The 18885-nt window shown below is 40.2% G+C and overlaps 1 protein-coding gene and 1 long non-coding RNA gene across 3 annotated transcripts; one reads left to right on the forward strand and one right to left on the reverse strand.

Moving 5' to 3' along the window:
- Positions 1 to 9583: 9583 nt before the first annotated feature.
- Positions 9584 to 12122, reverse strand: LOC143875803 (uncharacterized). Its single transcript, XR_013250202.1, has 2 exons — positions 10772 to 12122; positions 9584 to 10677 (listed from the first exon to the last, which is right to left on the reverse strand). It is a non-coding gene; the product is annotated as an uncharacterized LOC143875803 (long non-coding RNA).
- Positions 12123 to 14420: 2298 nt separating this feature from the next.
- LOC143876218 (transcription factor GTE7-like) lies at positions 14421 to 17252 on the forward strand. 2 transcript variants are annotated; one of them, XR_013250336.1, is made up of 4 exons: positions 14421 to 16263; positions 16352 to 16541; positions 16651 to 16822; positions 16938 to 17252. XR_013250336.1 is itself a non-coding variant. In XM_077377938.1 (3 exons), the coding sequence occupies exons 1-3, from the start codon at positions 14683 to 14685 to the stop codon at positions 16740 to 16742; spliced, it is 1863 nt and encodes a 620-aa protein (XP_077234053.1). In that variant the 5' UTR covers positions 14421 to 14682; the 3' UTR covers positions 16743 to 17252. The 2 variants fall into 2 exon arrangements, 1 of the variants encoding a protein (XP_077234053.1); XM_077377938.1 differs by having other exon boundaries at positions 16651 to 17252.
- Positions 17253 to 18885: the final 1633 nt, after the last annotated feature.

Consider the following 18885-nt stretch of genomic DNA (forward strand, 5'->3'; position numbering starts at 1 on the left):
CACAGCTAGCTCATATTCCAAACCGAAAGCTCCCAATCTTCACAAGTGACTATACTATCCTATTCCAATAAAACTAATTCTCATGCTAGACAAAGCACTCTAGACACGTACGAGCTCACTATGCCGTCCCCTACCAACACAGTTAACTCACACGCAAAACCAAAGGCCCTACATCCTTATAACAGTCTAAGCTATCTCACACAAGTATAACAAATTCACATGCTGAACCAAGCATCCCCGGTGCATGCTTACTCATAATACCATCTCATCTCATTCCAACATGACTAACACACCTGCTGAACCAAGCGTCCCCGGTGCACGTAAGTCTATCGTGTGGTCTCTTAATAGCACAACTAACTCATGTGCTAAACCAGGCGTCCCCAGTGCGCACAAGTCCATCGTTCCATCCCTCCAGTTATTCATCGATGATGTCTAATATTCTCAATTTAAACAATAATTGTCTCAAAATCCATATCTTCAACTTTTACGAAGTCCCAGTCAATAGCCAGTCAATTCACCCATAGTGCCCAGCTCGAATAGAAGAATCAAAATATCTTATCAACCATCTTCCCTTAAAATCCCCGACGTGCCCAGCTCCTACGGCCTTAGATTACCCCCCTGAATTTGTTAAAAACAATCCCATACGTCAGTTACCAAACTTATTTTGGTCTTTTCATCCACACAATTACCCTTCCAGAACGCCAAGAAGTCCCTGCAGCCTCTTTCAATGCATGTCTTTCTTCTCTGCCCACTGCTGCTTTTCTTCTCCACCCAGGGAGTGGAGAAGAGCAGTGGAGAAGATTGCTGAGAGCGGTTGATTCCGCTCTTTCTCCCTATGATAGCTGCTCTTCTCCACTTGGCATCCAAAGGACAACACCTGTCGCCTGAACTATCTCTTGCTTATCACTTGCTCTTGCAGGGCATAAACAACTTCTTTCCCTACACCCAAAGCTTCAGTCTACCAACACACCCTATTTTAAAAGGGTGCGAATTATCCTACTGGGGTGCAACTTAATCATCGCCCTATCTTAATGTTTGAGGAACATAGATAAAATGGTACAAAAGAATGCACTGAATATCAAATACTCAAAAGTACCCAGACTATAGTTTCATTTCTGCTACAATAAACTTACGTTAATCAAAATTTAATCAGATAAACCTACCAAACCGAAAAACATAAGGCAAATGTTTGGAAAATTTTAAATTAATGTTGGGACCTGATGCTACATACCAGATGATAGATGTCGGATCACTCAAAAAAGATTTGAAAGAGAAGGCAAAATAAAAGGTCTCTTACCAATTCACCATTGCAGAGAACTTTGAAAGCCCCAGAACTTTGCTAGAAGAATTGCATGACATTACCAAGAAGTCAATTGCTTGCCATAGCGCTCAAAGAGTAGTACCAATGAGGTGAGGTCATAGATCCTAGCCTAGGAAAAATATGGTTGCCTGCCATTGCAATGCTAAAAACTCTGACTTGGAACAACTGGTATCACTTTTGTGGCATCACTTCTGCTGAGAAAGCATTTTCAGAGGATTGGCGATGATTTGAAAGAACAACATCAATGCCGGGAAACGAATCTTCTAGCATCTTCATTGGTACTGCAGTCGCCCTACCCAAAATACAAGCCAAGATAGATTACAAATAAAAACTGGACATCTTCAAATAAAATAATATTCATCTCAACATGATGAAAGTAAAATCTGTATTGTTCAAAATTCTGCAAGCTTATCTATTAAAAACTTTACTTTCCACATTAACATCAAAAAGTAGAGAAACACAAAACCTTAAAACATGTTTAATCAATAGATGAAGATCAATAGAAAATTTAGATTATAATGGGTTAATATGCTATAATTGATGGTTTTTAAAATTCTCTTACTATTTGCTTTGTTCTAATCAATAGATGAAGATTGTCCTATGTTGATTCCTTTTATGGTATGACTCATCGAGATTAGGCCCACAAAATAAAAAAAACAAAATTAAAAACACCTTGTAAATGTTGAAATTTAGTAAGAATTATCCAGACTACAAAAAAATTTCTAGAAATCTGCTCATAAAAACAAAAACACCTTGCACATCCTGAGAAACCTTAGAAAAGTATGGTTTTTGCCCACCTTTTTTGCAAAATATGGATTCAGGAATCCATAAGCTAAAGAACCAAGTTTCACACAAAGAAAGTTCTAACATTGTGAGGGTGATATTTTAGTGAGATGATACATGCTCCATTATTAATTGAAACTATGCACCACTACTCAAAGACCGTAGAAATACTTTCCCAAACAGCCGTTGTTTAGACTGCATCGGCCTTTATACTATCATTTTGTGAGGAATCATCTGATCACCCCATCTTGTTTACATGTAGACATGTAGTCCACCCTTGCTGACCTTCAGGAAAAAATACTTCTCATGGAAAATGTTTTCTTAAGAATTTTTTTCTAGTTAATTAGAAGTGAAAAATAAACAGCAGATTGTCATTATCATCTCAAAGAAGTATGGATAGGAGAACACCACAACCCATGGATGTGGCCCAATTTTGTTTAATGTAAGACCTACCAATGGATGTCCCAGAACATGGATTATTCATGGTACCAAATTAATGCATGCAAAAGAAATAAACCTATATTCAAACAAACAAAAACAGAGAGACAATTTAATAAAACTAAAAGAAATAGAGAGATTCTCTAATATGATCTGATAGAATTATAGAAAGCCCTAAATGAATATAGATGGGTAATACCTCAATGAGAAAGACAGTTCTGGTCGGCAATGAGCAGAGCAGAGGAGTCTTAATTATGGTGGTTCTAGTCCCTCTGTATACATATAGGGACTTAGAGGGGGAGTGTTGTTGTAAACAACGGTTGTTCTATTATTAGTATATATGGAATTAGAAGGGGAGACCTTTCCTAGTAGGAAACTATTAAATGGTGTAAGAAATAGTATTCGGAAAGGAATTAGGATTAGGATACTAAACTAGGAAACCAATAGGTCCAATACCAATATGTTCTTAGGAGGAGGGTGCCACGTAGATCTCAAGAGGGATGGGGGGACTGTCCACATCACCTATAAGCAGTATAGCACTTTCTGAAAAATACTGGGCTATACGGGTTGACACCATACAAAATCTCGTAGGAACAATTAATATAGGAACCGTCCCACATGGGAACGATTAGTGGAATTAGGGGAGTAAATCAGAAATAACTAATTCAAAGCTTAGAACATATAAGTATTCAAATGGACGGCTTAGATGGGCCACATCGTAAATAGATTGTGCCCCAAAAATCATTTTCATTGGATAATACCAACCCTCCGATCTATAGAAGTTTCCAAAATATGGAATCCCGCTATAGATAGTAGGGCTAGGTTTATCCTATTGAAATGATTTTTCTGGCACAACCTATTTACATTGTGGCCTATCAAATGTACGGCTTGGATCATCCTAAGCCCATGGCACTTTCTGAAAAACCTGGACTATAAAGGCTGAGATCCTATAAAATCTCATAGGAACCATTATTATAGGAATCGTTTCCATATAGGGAACGATTAGAAGAATTAGCATAATCAATATTGAAACCAAATAGAGAGAGCCGTGAAGCCTATTTACATAATTACATGCTAGGAAAACTGATAATAGTTCATCTTGAGGTCTAGAGGGGAATCATTGTCTGATATAGCTATGTTTGGGTCCTCTAGTCTCATTTGTGAAAACCCTTTTTCTCTGTCAAAAACCCTCCTCCTATTTGGATCGCTAGAACTTGTTGAAGGTTCACTGCTGCTTCATTCAGTTTATCTATAGAAGGATTCAAACTTTGAAATAAACTCTGACCTTTTATTACTGGGTGAAGGTTTTGAGCTTTCTTTCATTGCATTTGATTTTTTTATTTGTTTCTCTTTGCACTTCGCTGTTGCTGAATACGAAAACTTGAGGAAAAATACGAGTTAGCCTTTAGGTATGTTCATTTGCCATCCTAGCATGGCCATATTTCTTTACTTGGGACACGTTTCTTATTTTAACGAGAATGCTAGTGTGTGGACATATTTATTTTTTATTAGTGACAGATTTCTTATTTCTTATTTTTTTCATCTTTCTTTTCCTTTCTTTCTATCTTCCTGATATATTTTGTTTAAAATGGACGGCAAAGATGAACAGTTAGCATCATCTTAAGGAGATGATTTTTGACGTACAGCATATATAAGTTTGATAAGAATGGGAATTGACATCTAAATAAGGACTCCTTAAAAGATAAGATCGTGAGGAGATTTCTGTTTTTTTGGAGTTTTATTCAATTTTCTTCTCCTCTCTTTCTCACTTTTTATCTTCCTTCTTTCTGTGTAAGCTTTTGTCTTGTGGTGTAAGCACCGAGGAAAGGGACAACAGAGTGATTCAGCCTTCAGGTATGTTCCTTTGCATTTGATTTATTTTATTTCTTTTAGTACTCTACTACCAAAAAGTTTAGCAGAAATTTCTCATCCACTACACAAGCATCAACAGTTAGGCCCATTAGATGGATGGGTCCAATTCCATTAGGGGTGGCAACGGAGCGGGGCCGGATGTTGCATTCCCCATCCCCGTCCTTGCATCAAGGAAAATTCCCCGTCCCCGCTTCAGGTATGGCGGGGAATCTCCGTCCCCGTCCCGCGGGGAAAATCTAATCCCCATCTCCGCCCTTCACACTACAAGGGAAACGTGTTAAATGGATTTTTTAATTGAAATTTTTTATTAAAAAAACATTTGAGAAAGACGCTAGGGAAATATAGGAATGCCAAACGAAATTTGTTCTATGGTAAGTGTGGCTGCCCAAATTATAAGTCGCAAACCTAAATTTAATAGTGGAAAATTCAATTTTGTACGGGGATTATAGGGCAAGGCGGGGCGAGAGCAATCCCCATTCCCGCCCCGTCCCTCGGGGAATACATGCTTGCCAGTGGTTAATTAATCATATAATTCTTTTTTTTTTAATGTTTTTAGGGCATCTTTGAAAACCGTGAAAAAAAAAAATTTTATGGGCGGAGGAGCGACAATAGAGGAAGAGATTTGAGAGGGTTTGAGTGAGAGGAGCATGAAAAGACACTAAAAACAGGAAAAAGAAAACCCAATTTGAAATAGTGTATTCTGATTCACGGCCTTTTACGTATTTCCCATGCTCCACTCGTGCCCTCTCAAGTCTCTCACCCTCCCTCTGTCCCTCAGTTGCTCATTTACAATTGGGCCAATGAATATTATGTGGAATAATTTTTCCATGGTTGCCAGGCTTGCCCTCATGCTCATCGAAGCCACCATAGACTATAGATACTATAGTTCAACAGAACATTTCCTGACCCAAAATTAGTTTGGACATTTCCATGGGTCTAAATTTGTTGCATCATTTAAACTATACATAAAACCTGAGGCACACTAAACAATATTAACAATCTATTGCATGGGTTGCCTTCACATACTGCACTTATTACCCTGTGTTGCCTTGCTGACTCTATTGTCAATCTATTGTAGACACTATCTCCGCATAAACATTTTCTCTTATTTCCTGCTCTCATGGTGCCCTTTGGCCTTGGATCTTACTTGTTTTTTATCCTTTTTCATTGACATTTGATGAAACTTTATGGGGCTGAATTTTATTTGTTGGATTTCAGTGGTGAAAAGAAAAAATGAATTCTTGTTCTAAAAATGAGAAGGAACTAGTTTCAAACTTAGATCTAATCGGTAGATATAATCTACCGGAGGATGCCATAGAGAAGATCCTCGAGCATTTGTCGATTAAGGATGCTGTGAGGATGAGCATTTTATCGAGAAATTGGAGGTATAATTGGGTTACAATTCCACAAATTGTATTTGATGAGCGATGCCATCCCTATCATGTATCTTTTTTTTTTGATGGGTAAGCTGAGGTTTAACGGAACCCCTACCAATTTATTAGAAATAGAAAAGATGATACATTAAGAACGAAAACCAACCCTAATTCGGAACAAGCGAGAAGGGGAACCAAGGCTTTTCAGATATGAGCATCAAGCACTAAGCCTAAGAGAACAAAATGATCAATACTTCTGAATTACATAATCAACTAATTTTGAAGGGGTGTGATGGGGTCTTTGTGAGCGCTTTGTCCAGATTTTCTTGGGAACTTCCTGCCAATTTGACTCTCTAAGTTTTGGGGTCTCCTCTTCACTGTTTTCCTCATGTTCAACTTGAATCAAGTAGACTTGATTGAGTTCTTCTGCCCAAGATACATTCTTTTTTGAGGAGACTCCGGGGCCTTTTATGCATGAGGGAATCTCTTCAGGGTCGGAGTAGTCCTCTGATTGTCCTCTGATCCAGTATCTTCTTCACTCTCTTCGTCTGTCAGACTGTCCATCCGATCATCATTGACAGAGGTGGTGGGAGTGGGGGAATGTCCTGTGAGACTTTGGAATGTGTTGAACACTGGGTCTTCTGATTGGCTTTGAGGAGATTCACTAGTGTCCTCCATCTCCTCCAGTATGGAATATGGGTTATACAGTTTGGGCCCAGAAACTGGTTCACTAGTTAGAAAGGGGGTGGTCAAAGATTGAGCTTCTTCATTTTCTTTCATATTCGGCTCTCCCCTTTTGGCTTGCCATTCCTGTTTGGTTTTTTTTGGTTGGATGTTGACATTTTTAGGGCAGGTTGTGTTCGTGTGACCAAAGTCCCTACATTGGAGGCAAGCAGACAGACGCCAATCATATTCGATCTGCTGATTGGTACTTCTAGATGAGGTTTTGAGTTCAATCGAGTCCGGAAGAGGAAGAGCATCAATGTCGATTTCCACACAGAATCTGGCATAGCTCAGTCTCGACCCCTCTGCTGTGCTAGAGTCCATGTATAGCGGTTTCCCTATGCCACTAGCAATTTTACTGATTCCCCTTTGGGTCCAAAATTTCAAGTGGAGATCCGGCAGTCTGACCCAAATGGGTATACTAGACAGAGATGGCTTGACGAGGTCCATATCCGGGTACCACTTCTGAAGAATCAATGGTCTCCCATCATAGCTATGATTCCCCATTTCAAGAATTTTAGCACAATCCTCACCATTATTGAACTTGAACAGGAAGAATCCACGATTTAGTCCGATGAGTTTGAATTCCCCTTTCAGATGCCATTTCCTGTGGAAATGCTCTTTTAGGGCTAGAAGTAGGGCTTTTTCCCAAGGAAATACCCCACCAAGCAATGATCCCACCTCTCTTCTGCAATGGTAATATCATCATCTTCAAATTCAATGGCTTTCTTGCCAGAGGACTGTAAAGGTAGGGACAAGCAATCAAGGTTCATTGAGATAGCTCTTTGAGGGCTGTTGAACAGGGTGTTCCAAGGTTGGAAGTTCTGGGTGGGGGTATTATTTGGCAGGACTTCAACTTACCGCCCATTTTCAAGCCCCACCATGTATCTTCTACAGACATAACACTCTTGAACCTTAAATGTTTGAGCATTGTGTATGAAGTTCTCTTCCAGCATAGAGGCCCGATTCGTAAGTTCCAGTGCTCTCATTACCTTCCTTCAAGGTCTAATTTTGATCAATGGGTATTTTTCCTACCAAGACGGGGGATTAAGGAAATCATTCTTGAATGTTTAGATGGGGATCATTATAAGCTGCCTTCAGCTGTCTTCTCATGTCAAGAAATATACCATTTGAGACTAGGAGGATGCATTTTCAACATACCTCCTCAATTTGAAGGCTTCCATTGTCTCAAAATCCTTTATATTTTTTATGTAACCTTCCCCGGTGAGAAACTTGAATTTCTAATTTCCAATTCCCCTCTTCTTGAGAGTTTGACATATATAAATCCTAGTTACCATCGTTGTTGTCTTAAAACCAATGCTCCCAATCTCCAATATTTGTACATTTTAGGTCCATTCGATGCCTTTTCTTTTGAAAACACCCCAGTTCTAGCTTCTGCATCTATTTTTTTATTCCGACAAAAAGAATCGCTAAACATCTCGAGCCGCGTGAGACTTGTAGTCTTACCAATCTTCTTGGTTGTCTACCGAACATTAAGAAGCTCCATGTGGGTTATTCCTTCATAAAGGTAAATAGTATTCATGAAGTAAATTGGAATTCAGTCACAAACTAAAATACTAATGTTCTCCTTTTTACTTTTGATCCTAGTTTCTGGCTTCTGGCGATGTACCAAAGAAGGTTCCTAAAACACTTGATCATCTGAAGGAACTCTCATTGGGGATAAATTTTCAAGACCCATGGCAGATCTTGGCTGTTTTTTGCTTGTTTAGAAGCTCACATAATCTGCAAAAACTTTTGGGGTGAGTTTATCTTTTTTCTTATTTAACATAACATTAGTTTCCTTATATTGTAGTACTCTATATTACTCTAAATGCATTTCAGATTGAGAACCAATCAGGAGTAGGAGTATCATCTGTCACGAACTACTGGAAAGAACAAGATCACATGGTTGCATGTTTAATCACCTCCGAACCTTGACTATAGGAATGATGATGGGTGTAAAACTAGAATTAGGTTTAGTCTATTTAGTGCCAAGGAACAGGCAAGGATTTTCAAAGAGTTGATGAAATTCCAAAGAGCTTCAGCCCAAGCACGGATCATATACCAGCAGGATTCTTTATCTATTTTGGAGGCCGAGCAAGATCCTAGAGCAGTTGAGCTTCGATTTCTAACCATATAAAAACAATTTTTTTTTTGGTAGGTAAGTTACATAACACTTTTATTATTTGTTTGCATTTCTGTTTTGTAGTAAGTGAATTACATACACATTACTTCACTTAATAGACAGATGCCACTTAATTTCATCGTTGCTGTTAGGCTATCGTTTGAGTTTTTTGAGCCATTGGATTAACAGATGAGGTCTCACTCGGTGGACGGACCCGATCAACAAATAGTAGGCCCCACTACATTGCCGTTAGAATAGGTTTTATTTATACTTCAACAGTTAGAATCATAACCCATGTCACGAGGGAGTTTTGATGTTTTTTCTTTTGAATACACCCCAAAACTAGATGTTGCATGTATATTTCCAACTGGCAAATTCGCTATACATCCAAAAGTCACGCGCCTCCCAGTCGCCCGATTGGCCACCACACTAAAGTTCCTAGGATAGCACAACGCCCAGCCCACACAACATCTAGAAGTCGTGCGCCACCCAGTCTCCTAATCGTCCAATTAGCCATTACCCTAAAGCTCCCAGGAAAGTGCAACATCAGAACCAATCATGCCCTTTACATGTGACACCTGACGACTCTACAATGCCGATACAGGCACCAATACCAACGATTGCAATGGTGGCCACACCACCTTCATCCCACGAGTCACGGAACCTCCACATATAAGAAGGAAAATCCTCACACCATACAAGGATCTGATTGCAGTTTTTTATTGCAGTTCTTTAATTGAACCCAGGTACGAGAAACCAAACACTCATAGCACATTAGCACATAGCGCTTACCTCCATATGTTGCCTCTACTGACTTGAGTGTCAAAGGGTTTCTTCGAGTTACGACTCCAGGCATTCCTAACATTCTTTGACTGAAGATAACCCCGTTGAACATCCCTTTGCCTCAGCTAGACCGAGGGAACAATGATTTGAAGAACAAATGAATCGAAATGCAAGGAAAAAAGATAATGTTTAGCTAACAGAACACTAAATTGGAAACATAATGACATATAATACTTATATTGGTTCAAAATCGCAACGATTGGGAAGAGCCAAATGATAACAAATAATAAACTTGCATTTCATCTGTGAAATTTTGGGTCTATAAAAGAAAGGCCATGTCATCTAAAATCTGCCCTGCTTCACATACTCTCCTCATCTTCTTCCACCTCCTCCACCTTCTTTCCACCCACATACAGGAATATAACAAAAGCTATTGCACCCAGAAAAGACCCCACAACAGCCTCCACTACAATGGTAAGCCAAATACTATGGATTTCCTTTCTCGGAGGGCCCTTGCAAGCATCCAAAGTACAACCCCAGAGAGCCTGATTATTCCAAAAGCTTGACGCAGGAAAGGTCCTATTATCGACAAAGGTTGGAATTGGTCCGGACAAAAAATTGTTAGAAACATTAAGTGTGGTCAATCGATTGAGCAGGCTGAGGTGCCAAGGGATTTGACCTGTTAATTTGTTGTGTTGGAGGTTAAGGACATTTAGATATGTACAACTTGATAGGTTCATGGGAATTTCACCAGAGAAATAGTTATAGGAAAGGTCAAGGATTGTCAGAAAGGGGATCATTTTAGAGATGTTTTGAGGGAGGGCTCCAGAAAGATCATTGCCTGAGAGATTCAATCCTGTCAAACTGGTGCAGTTCTCAAGTCCCAAAGGGAATTGGCCTTTCAGGCCCATGTTAGAGAGTCTTATGTTTAGGACCTTACTTTCATAGTCGCCCCAGCATTCAATGCCAATGAATTTACAGATGAACACTTCAGTCATGTTGTTGAAATTCCAAGAAGGTTCTAGGTAATTAAATGGGTCATCCAGTGATTTTTTTAGAGATATTAAGCACTGAATATCACTTTCAACACCATAGCATCTATTGCTCAGAAACAGTAAGATAAAAATGTGAAGAAGAAGCACAAGAGCTTTGTTTTCTATGGAAGGAGACATGAAAAAATCCATCAAAAATCCCTTCTCCTCACAAAACATCAACAATAGTGAGAACCCAATTCAATAATTACGCTGTCACTCCTTGTACTGTGAGAAGATTCAATCGATACCCATGTGAGAAAAAAAAAAGAATAATCAAAAGATGAGATAGAAAGAGAGGATAGATAGTCGATTACTTTACCTGCTGTTTCATGCCAAAAGAGGGAGATATCTTGATTATGAACAGGGTTGAAGCGGAAGACATCCTCCTCTTGTAGTTGCTGACGTTCTACTGAATTCCAACCAACTATGGTTGACCATGGGTGGATGGCCGGCCCTTGAGGGTATTTTCATAATTTTGCCCTCCTAAGTCTCTCTTTAGCAAAAGTATGACTCTTATACTAGTTTTGGACTTGACACTCTTGGGCCCGATAATCAGTAATGAGTGAAGAATCAAGTTTAGAACCATAATTAATTCTATGGAACTTAGACTTCATTTTGATTTTGATTTTGATTCTCTGATTCTTGATTATGTTTTTAATTCCAATTCTGATTCTAAATACTCAAAAAGTGTTTGTGAGCTAGAGCTTATATAAGCTTATATGAGCTAGAGCTCATATTTGGTAACTTACATAGGAAAAAATATTTTTTCCCTATGTTTTGATTGATAAAATCAATTATTAATTACAAATAGTAGAGAATCAAAAGTGCAATTAGGGTGACATGAAATGTATCATCAATCAATCAAGTAGTATATAACTACTTAGACTTAACTAAAACAAATAGAGACAACGACATGCTCCTCAAAATAAGAAGATGGACTTAATAAAGCATAGGCCACGAAGGCTATATACAATAAATCCTTCAAATTTTTCTTAATTACCTATAAATTAGGGAAAACTACTAAAAAACACCCTAAATCAAAACCTTTATACAAGAAATCCTTCAAAATTTTCTTAATTACCAATAAGATCTTCTTGTGCCATAATTAAGTTTTAAGATTTTTCTTTAGTTGATTTACCCTTAATACTACGCTTGGGTACAAATCCAAATCTATAATCTCTCTCTATTGAAGACATTTCTTACCCACCACCCTTGTACGTTTGTCTTTGTTTATTTGGTAACTCTCTCTCCTCTCTTAATTAAATACATCATCATGGAATTCTTGACCCATGGTATGCATATATGGGTCTAAAATAATGGGTCCCACATCAAGATGAGGTGTACAATATTGGGCCCACCCCTATGCAGGTGGACCCACCGATCAAAACATGAGGAAAAATAGTGTGCACCCGATGCATGGATATGTGTGGAGATATTGTGCCAACCCATAGGTGCAAAATGGTAGGTCCCACCCATGGCTTGGTTGGATATTGTCGGCCCTGCCCTGAAGGGTAAAAATGGTGGGCCCCGCATGAAAATGAGGTGTAAATTTATTTTACCATGGATAACATTGTTGGCCCATTCTAGGGGCGCAACTTGGGCGGGCTCGACCCGAACCCAACGGGTTCAACCCATGTAAAAGTCGGGTTGGGTTGAGTTCGGGTTGAAGTCCGGTTGGGTTGCACCCTTCGCCATTCTATGGATGGGCGAAAAAAAATGAGCCCCACATGAAGATGAGGTGGGTGGTACACCATATTACACCATTATGGTGTCCCACCCACCTCATCTTCATGTGGTTTTGATTAAGGGGTTTTTAGTAGTTTTTCCAATAAAATATGGGAAAGTTTGATAAGAATGGCAATTGCCATCTAAATAAGGACTCTTAAAAGATGAGATGTGGAGGAGATTTCTAATTCCTCTCCTGTTTTTTCTTTTGACGTTTTTTTCACCTTTCTTTCTATCCTTTTTATCTTCCTTCTTTATGTGTTAGCTTTTGTCTTCCTGGTGCAAGCACACGAGTAAAGGGATAACAGAGTGAAGGGCGAAGTGATACCTACTGTTGCAAAGTCCTAAGAAAAACAACGATTATGACTTAAGGTATGTTCATCAGCATCCAGATTTTTTTGAAGACAATGTCTCTTATTTGTTAGGCCACGAAAGAAAATAGAAGCCACCATAAACTATAGATATATAGTTCAGCATAGCCCACAAACCAGGTGTATAGTGGAGATTAAGCAGACCCCTAGACACCATCCTTTTCTAAAGTAAATAGACTAGCCGTTGGTGAGCAAAGTTAGTAATTAATGAGGGACCATCATACAACCTTGGAAGTTGAGGTTGATCATGTCTTCTTACTGGTCGGATTGGATCTTAATTGGAGATTTTTAACTGTCCTTTCTCTCCATATTTCGGATTCGGACAGTCCATTAAAAAGCAAAAAATGGTACAGTAAAGAATGAAGATTGCAAAAGGGATTTGCTAGCGTCCACTGTTGCATGTGAGCACAGACATGTCATTAATGAGACAAAATCTGCTGAAAAGTGAGCCTCTGTGGCTGCTCTCACATGCAACAGACCATCCGCGAAATGCTTTTGCGATAGACAGCTAGCAAATCCCCTAAAAAAATTACTCAATGCAAGTTACTACCCAGTGCAACGTGTTAATATTCTACAAAGAGTTCTTCAGTTCAGCATTCCTCGGCAAAAAAATCATCCAATGTAGTGAATATTTAAATATGGGATTTGATATTTGATATGAAAAATTACTAGCAGTGATATTTCCAGCCCCACTCCCTCTTTGTCTAAAACTGTCAATGGCTCTATTTTTGGCACAAAAGCCGGGACGGCTCAGGGGTTTTGCTTGGCATTTGGGTGCTATGTCAGCAGTAACTCTTGTTAGATTGTGAATATAGCATTGAAAGTATAAGAGACCACCGGGGATGTTTACGGGTTAATCATTGCTTGTCTGCTGATGTGTTATCCTTCTCTCCTCCCTATGAAATCCAAGCAAAAAACTACCAATCATATGTGGCTCATCGATGATGGCAACATATAGTCCCATTGTTTTTCAAAAAGTACTCTACGGACCACATTGTAGGATGATCCAGACCGTCCATTTGATGGCCCACAATGTACATAATAGGTTCTGCCCAAAAAATCATTTCTATAGGATGATTCCAGCCCTCCGATCCATAGAGGAACTGCATATTATGGAAACCTCTATAGAACGGAGGGCTAGGATCATTCTATGGAAATGATTTTTGGGGAACAACCTATTTACATTGTGTTCCATCACATGGACGGTTTGGATCATCCTATGATGTGGTCCATATTGAAAAAAAGGGACTATAAGGGCTTACACATATAAAATCTCCAAAACATAATAGATGGAGCCCACATGAGCCATACGTTGACTCATCTAGACCGTCCATCTACCATGCCCTACATTAGATTGCTCATCGTCCAAAAAAATTTCTAAATTCATCTATCTCAGCCCTAAACCCTACCCCTTAAGAAATATATCTGTGACGTGGTATTCCACGTAGCATAGCCAATAGCAGTAGCGCTGACCTGGCAAAGCCCGGGAATTGGCGGGAGAAAATTCCGCAACAAAAGATATTTTCGCCAGCTGGCAAAACCTCCTTCTAGGGCCACGTCATACCACTCCAGCCCCACACTCCCCGCAAAACTCAAAAAACCCAAATGCACGAGTCATGCGCCCCAAATTCACGCCAAACTCAAAATCCAAATTAAATTGCGACCTCTCGGAAGAAAGGTTCGCTATCAAGTCACGGCTGATAAGCCGCCACGTGGGTCCTTCCACACATCGCATCCGTTCGTGACAGATAGGACGGTCAGAACCACGGGCAGCAACGAAGCCGCCTCGACCGTACGATTAACGGTTCGATCTCATCGAACGGTCAAAAAACTTCCCGGGCAGATCTGAAAGCCTTTAAGAAGCGGTGCTCCTGATCTCTCCTTCGCTGTGGTAAGAGAAGGAAGGGGGTCTTCGAAAACCCTTGTAAATCTTTTTCTTCACGTTTCTTTTTTCCCGTTTCTTTCCCGATCTCCGGCCATTTTCCGGCACCGAGATCCTCTTTTCCGGCTATACTCCGTTCATTTCCTGCCGAAACTCCGACCTCCGTTCATGTTTTTATCCCTCCTTTCAATCGAGACTTCTTGCCGGAAGATCGCCGGAATCCGGCCGATCTGAAGCAGGTTTCCGACGTGCATGGCGTCCGCTCTCCTGGCAAGTAGAAATGAGCCGTACTGGGGAGAACGGAAGGTTTATATGAGGAAGAACCCTAATTCAAACCCTAACCCTAAGTCCAACCCTAACCTAAAAAAACCTATCTTTGATCCTCAAGACCAAATCCATGGCCGGAAATCTAACGAATCTACACCCATGGCAGCCGCCGCGGCTGCAATTTCAGATGATTCCACCTCCCTCAATCGCAAATCCATCAGTCTCAACAGCAAAAACAATAACCAATACATCACCTTCAATATCGCCGAATGTTCTAAGAGAGAGCTGAGGGAAATAAAAAAACGCCTAATCTCAGAGCTCGAACAGGTCCGAAATTTGCGAGATCTGATCTCTTCAAGAGAAATCCAGTCCAGATCTGGATACAGCGCGTCTCAGTTCTCTGTAAATTCTGCGACAACACGGCCACAGGCTTTAAACCTATTTGCCCTAGATTCGCAACCAACGCTGTCTGGATCTGATGGAATGAAAGAGAAGAGAACGCCGAAGGCGAATCAGTACTATCGGCCGTCGGAGTTCGTGATGGGGAAGGAGAAGATGATGATGCCGGCGGAGAACAAGAAAGGATCTGGAAGCAAACGCCCTCCATTGATCATGACTCCGCGAGATCAGAAGCGTCCTGCATTGGAACATGTTAATGGGAAGATTCTATCTGGAATCATGAAAAGGTGTGGGCAGATCTTGATGAAGATTATGAAGCATAAGCATGGATGGATCTTTAATGTTCCTGTTGATGTTGTTGGAATGGGGCTTCATGATTATAATCAGATAATCAAGAATCCTATGGATCTTGGAACGGTTAAATCGAAGCTCGGAAGGAATATATATGGGTCTCCTATTGAATTCGCGTCTGATGTTAGATTGACGTTTAACAATGCGTTGGCTTATAATCCGAAGGGTCATGATGTTTATGTCATGGCGGAACAGCTTCTTGGGCGTTTTGAGGAGATGTTTGGTCCTGCCTATAGAAAGTATGAGGAAGAACAGAGAAGGGCGGCTGCAATGGGGAGTTCGTGGGCTCAGATTCCTACCCCAGATAGTGTAAGAAGGCCTGGGAGTTCTCGGTCTCAGATCCCTACACCAGAGAGCACGAGAAAACCCGAACCCATTATGGCGGCCCCGGCTCCTGCTCCTGCTCCTGCTCCGGCCGTGGTGCCTACCCCTAATACGTTTCAATATCCGCAACCTGTGAAGACTATGACAACTATGAGATCTGCAACTGGAAAGCTACCGAAGCCGAAAGCGAAGGATCCGAACAAGCGAGATATGAGCTATGAGGAGAAGCAGAAGTTGAGTTCGAGTTTGGTAAGCCTACCGCAGGAGAAGATGGATCAGGTGGTGCAGATCATAAGGAGGAGGAACTCGAATCTATCGCAGCATGGTGATGAGATTGAGGTTGATATTGAGGTTGTCGACAAGGAGACGCTTTGGGAGCTGGATCGGTTTGTGTATAATTGCAAGAAAATGATGAGCAAGATCAAGAGGCAAGCTCTTGCTGCAAATCAGATCAGTTCAGCTGGTGATGCTGCTGTCAATGGCGGTGATAAGGTAAAGGACCTGATATTGAACTGTGTAGATTGAACTAATTTCATGCCTTCTGATTGCTGACTGATGTGAGTTTTAATTTGTTTTACAGTCTCCAGTTGGGGAAACACTAGAAGCTGCCAAGAAGAGCAAGAAAGGAGAACAGGGTGAGGAAGACATTGACATAGGCGACGAAATGCCATCGATGAATTTCCCCCCAGTTGAGATTGAGAAGGATGCTGGTTATGCTAGCAGATCAAGCAGTTCCAGCAGCTCTAGCAGTGGCTCTTCGTCCTCGAGTGGTATCAAAACTCGCTACCTCGCCATTTCCTTTCAGAACAATGATGATTAGCTGTAGTGAATAGCTTGAATTTTTTGTGGGTCTTACCTAATTTTTTCCCCTTGTTGCAGATTCTGATTCTGGGAGTTCGTCTGAGAGTGATTCGGATGCAGATGATGCACAATTACCAGGTGCTGGGTCAAAAGCCTCCCCACGGAATTGATTGAGAACAGTGAAGTGCAGGTGATATGTGTACAGCTTTAGGAAAGACAAGCTTATGAAGAAGGAAAGATGGGTTGAGAGGTAGTGCTGTCTTTTGATTAGTTTTTTGTTGGTAGTGAAATTCTGCTAAGCAAAGAGGATAGAGAGAGAGAGAGAGATCTGAAGATTTTTCTGGGTTTTTGTCCTTTGGCTGCAGATTTTGAGAAAGTGATGTCCGAGGATGGGAGTGATTTGGCTGGGGATTGTGTACTGTGTGTAAAGAACAGGGCTACCCAGAAAAGTAGATTAGAGTAGATTTTAGGTTAGAGAGATTTTGTAACATACCTGGGCTCATGATTTTCCCATCAAAAGCTTCTGGCAATTCAATTCCTTTTTAGTACTGATCATTATCACGGCCACCATTATCATCATCATAGAGAACAGAAATACTGTAAAAAAAGCAAAGCAAAGGAAATGAATTTACCTTCAATGACAAGCACTGTGGGTGTTGGTTTCTTCTCCCACTTCTCGACTTTTGCTGTTATCGATTCTGTTGTGTTGAATGATATGGGTTTGTGTGCTTTGATGTTTCTCAATCCACTAAATCCAATGTTTGGTGAATATACTATCATGTCATGCCACCAAGATTTGTCGGAACTATATCTTAAAAATTAAAAATGACAAAACATTATATAAGATGAAAAGGTTGACACATGGATAATGTCTAAAGCAGCTGAGATCATCAGGTATTATTGATGTCATTATTCATGGGTTTTTCCAAATTGCATTTGAAAAACCAGACTACACAAGATCAATCAAGTGAACTGTTACTTGATATTCAAGACATACAACAAGCAAAACCCAACTCACTTAGCAGTCTAAGGTCTGACCTAAATCTTGTAACTCACTAACCCTAAAAGATGGAATGGTCTGGCCTAAATCTTGGTCTAATTGGCTCACTAACCCTAAAAGATAAAATGGTCTCACTTAAATCTCGGTCTAATTAGCTCACCAACCCTAAAAGTTGGAATGCTCATAATCATAAGATTAGTCAAGGACTAATCTAAAGTTGAATGACAAAACATTCTATCAGATAAAATAAAAAGGTTGACAGAGGGATAATGTCTAAAGCAGCTGAGATCATCAGGTATTATTGATGTCATGGTTCATGGGTTTTTCCAAATTGCATTTGAAAAAACAGACTGCCCCCAGTAAACTGTTTCTTGATATTCAAGGCAATCACACAGCAAGCAAAACACCAGTCTATCTGCTGGTGTTGTGATCTCTAACAGTCAAAAATCCCTGAAGCAACTTCTAACTTGACAAACAAACAGAGGTGCAAGTAGTGATGGCCTCTTAGGCATGATGGGATCCAATTGTCGGGCGGACCTAAATCTTGGTTTAAATGGCTCACCAACCCTAGAAGATGGAATGCTCATAATCATAAGATTAGTCAAGGATTTAGTTAGCTCACATTTTCTGTGCGGTCTGACGACCTAAATCTTGGTCTAATTGGCTCACTAACCCTAAAAGGTGGAATGCTCATAATCATAAGATTAGTCAGGGATTTAGTTAGCTCACATTTTCTGGGCAGGAGAGAAAAGGCGATGCCCCACCGTTGAACCATGGTGTCTACTAGTCAAAGTATCTTCAAAGAGAATTCCTTCAGCAAGTATAAGCTGTGAGACAACAGAGATATGAGATATTAGTTCTGATAGAGAGTGATGGTTGAATGTTTGCTGGTTGACTGGCAGTTCTGACTTATGATTCACTATATAGCCCACTAGCAAAGTACCTAACCTAGGAAAAATATGAGTCAGATGGGTTTCCTAAGATTGAGTGATGCTTTAAAGGGGTGTTTGTCCTACCAACAGCGTAGGAGATTACCCTGATTCACAGAATTAGTACTGCCGTTCAGACAAAGACAGGAGTATAATGCAGTGGTCAAAAAAAGAAAGATGAGCCACACCAATCCAATCGGGTATGGGCACTACTAAGAAAGCAAGTGGATCGTGTAACAATATTTAACTTCTGAACTGAGCTAAGGAACATTCTTTGTTTCCAGTATTACTGGAAGGGGACCTATAGAAAATTTCAGAAATAATCACGGCTGATTTCGGTGATTGTGTGTTGGATTTCTTGGTTGAATGTTCTGCTGGAAGCAA

This window comes from Tasmannia lanceolata, unplaced genomic scaffold (assembly GCF_043159265.1).
Source record: "Tasmannia lanceolata isolate RefF3 unplaced genomic scaffold, GAP_Taslan_0.1 ptg000004l, whole genome shotgun sequence".
NCBI classification, from domain to species: Eukaryota; Viridiplantae; Streptophyta; class Magnoliopsida; order Canellales; family Winteraceae; genus Tasmannia; species Tasmannia lanceolata.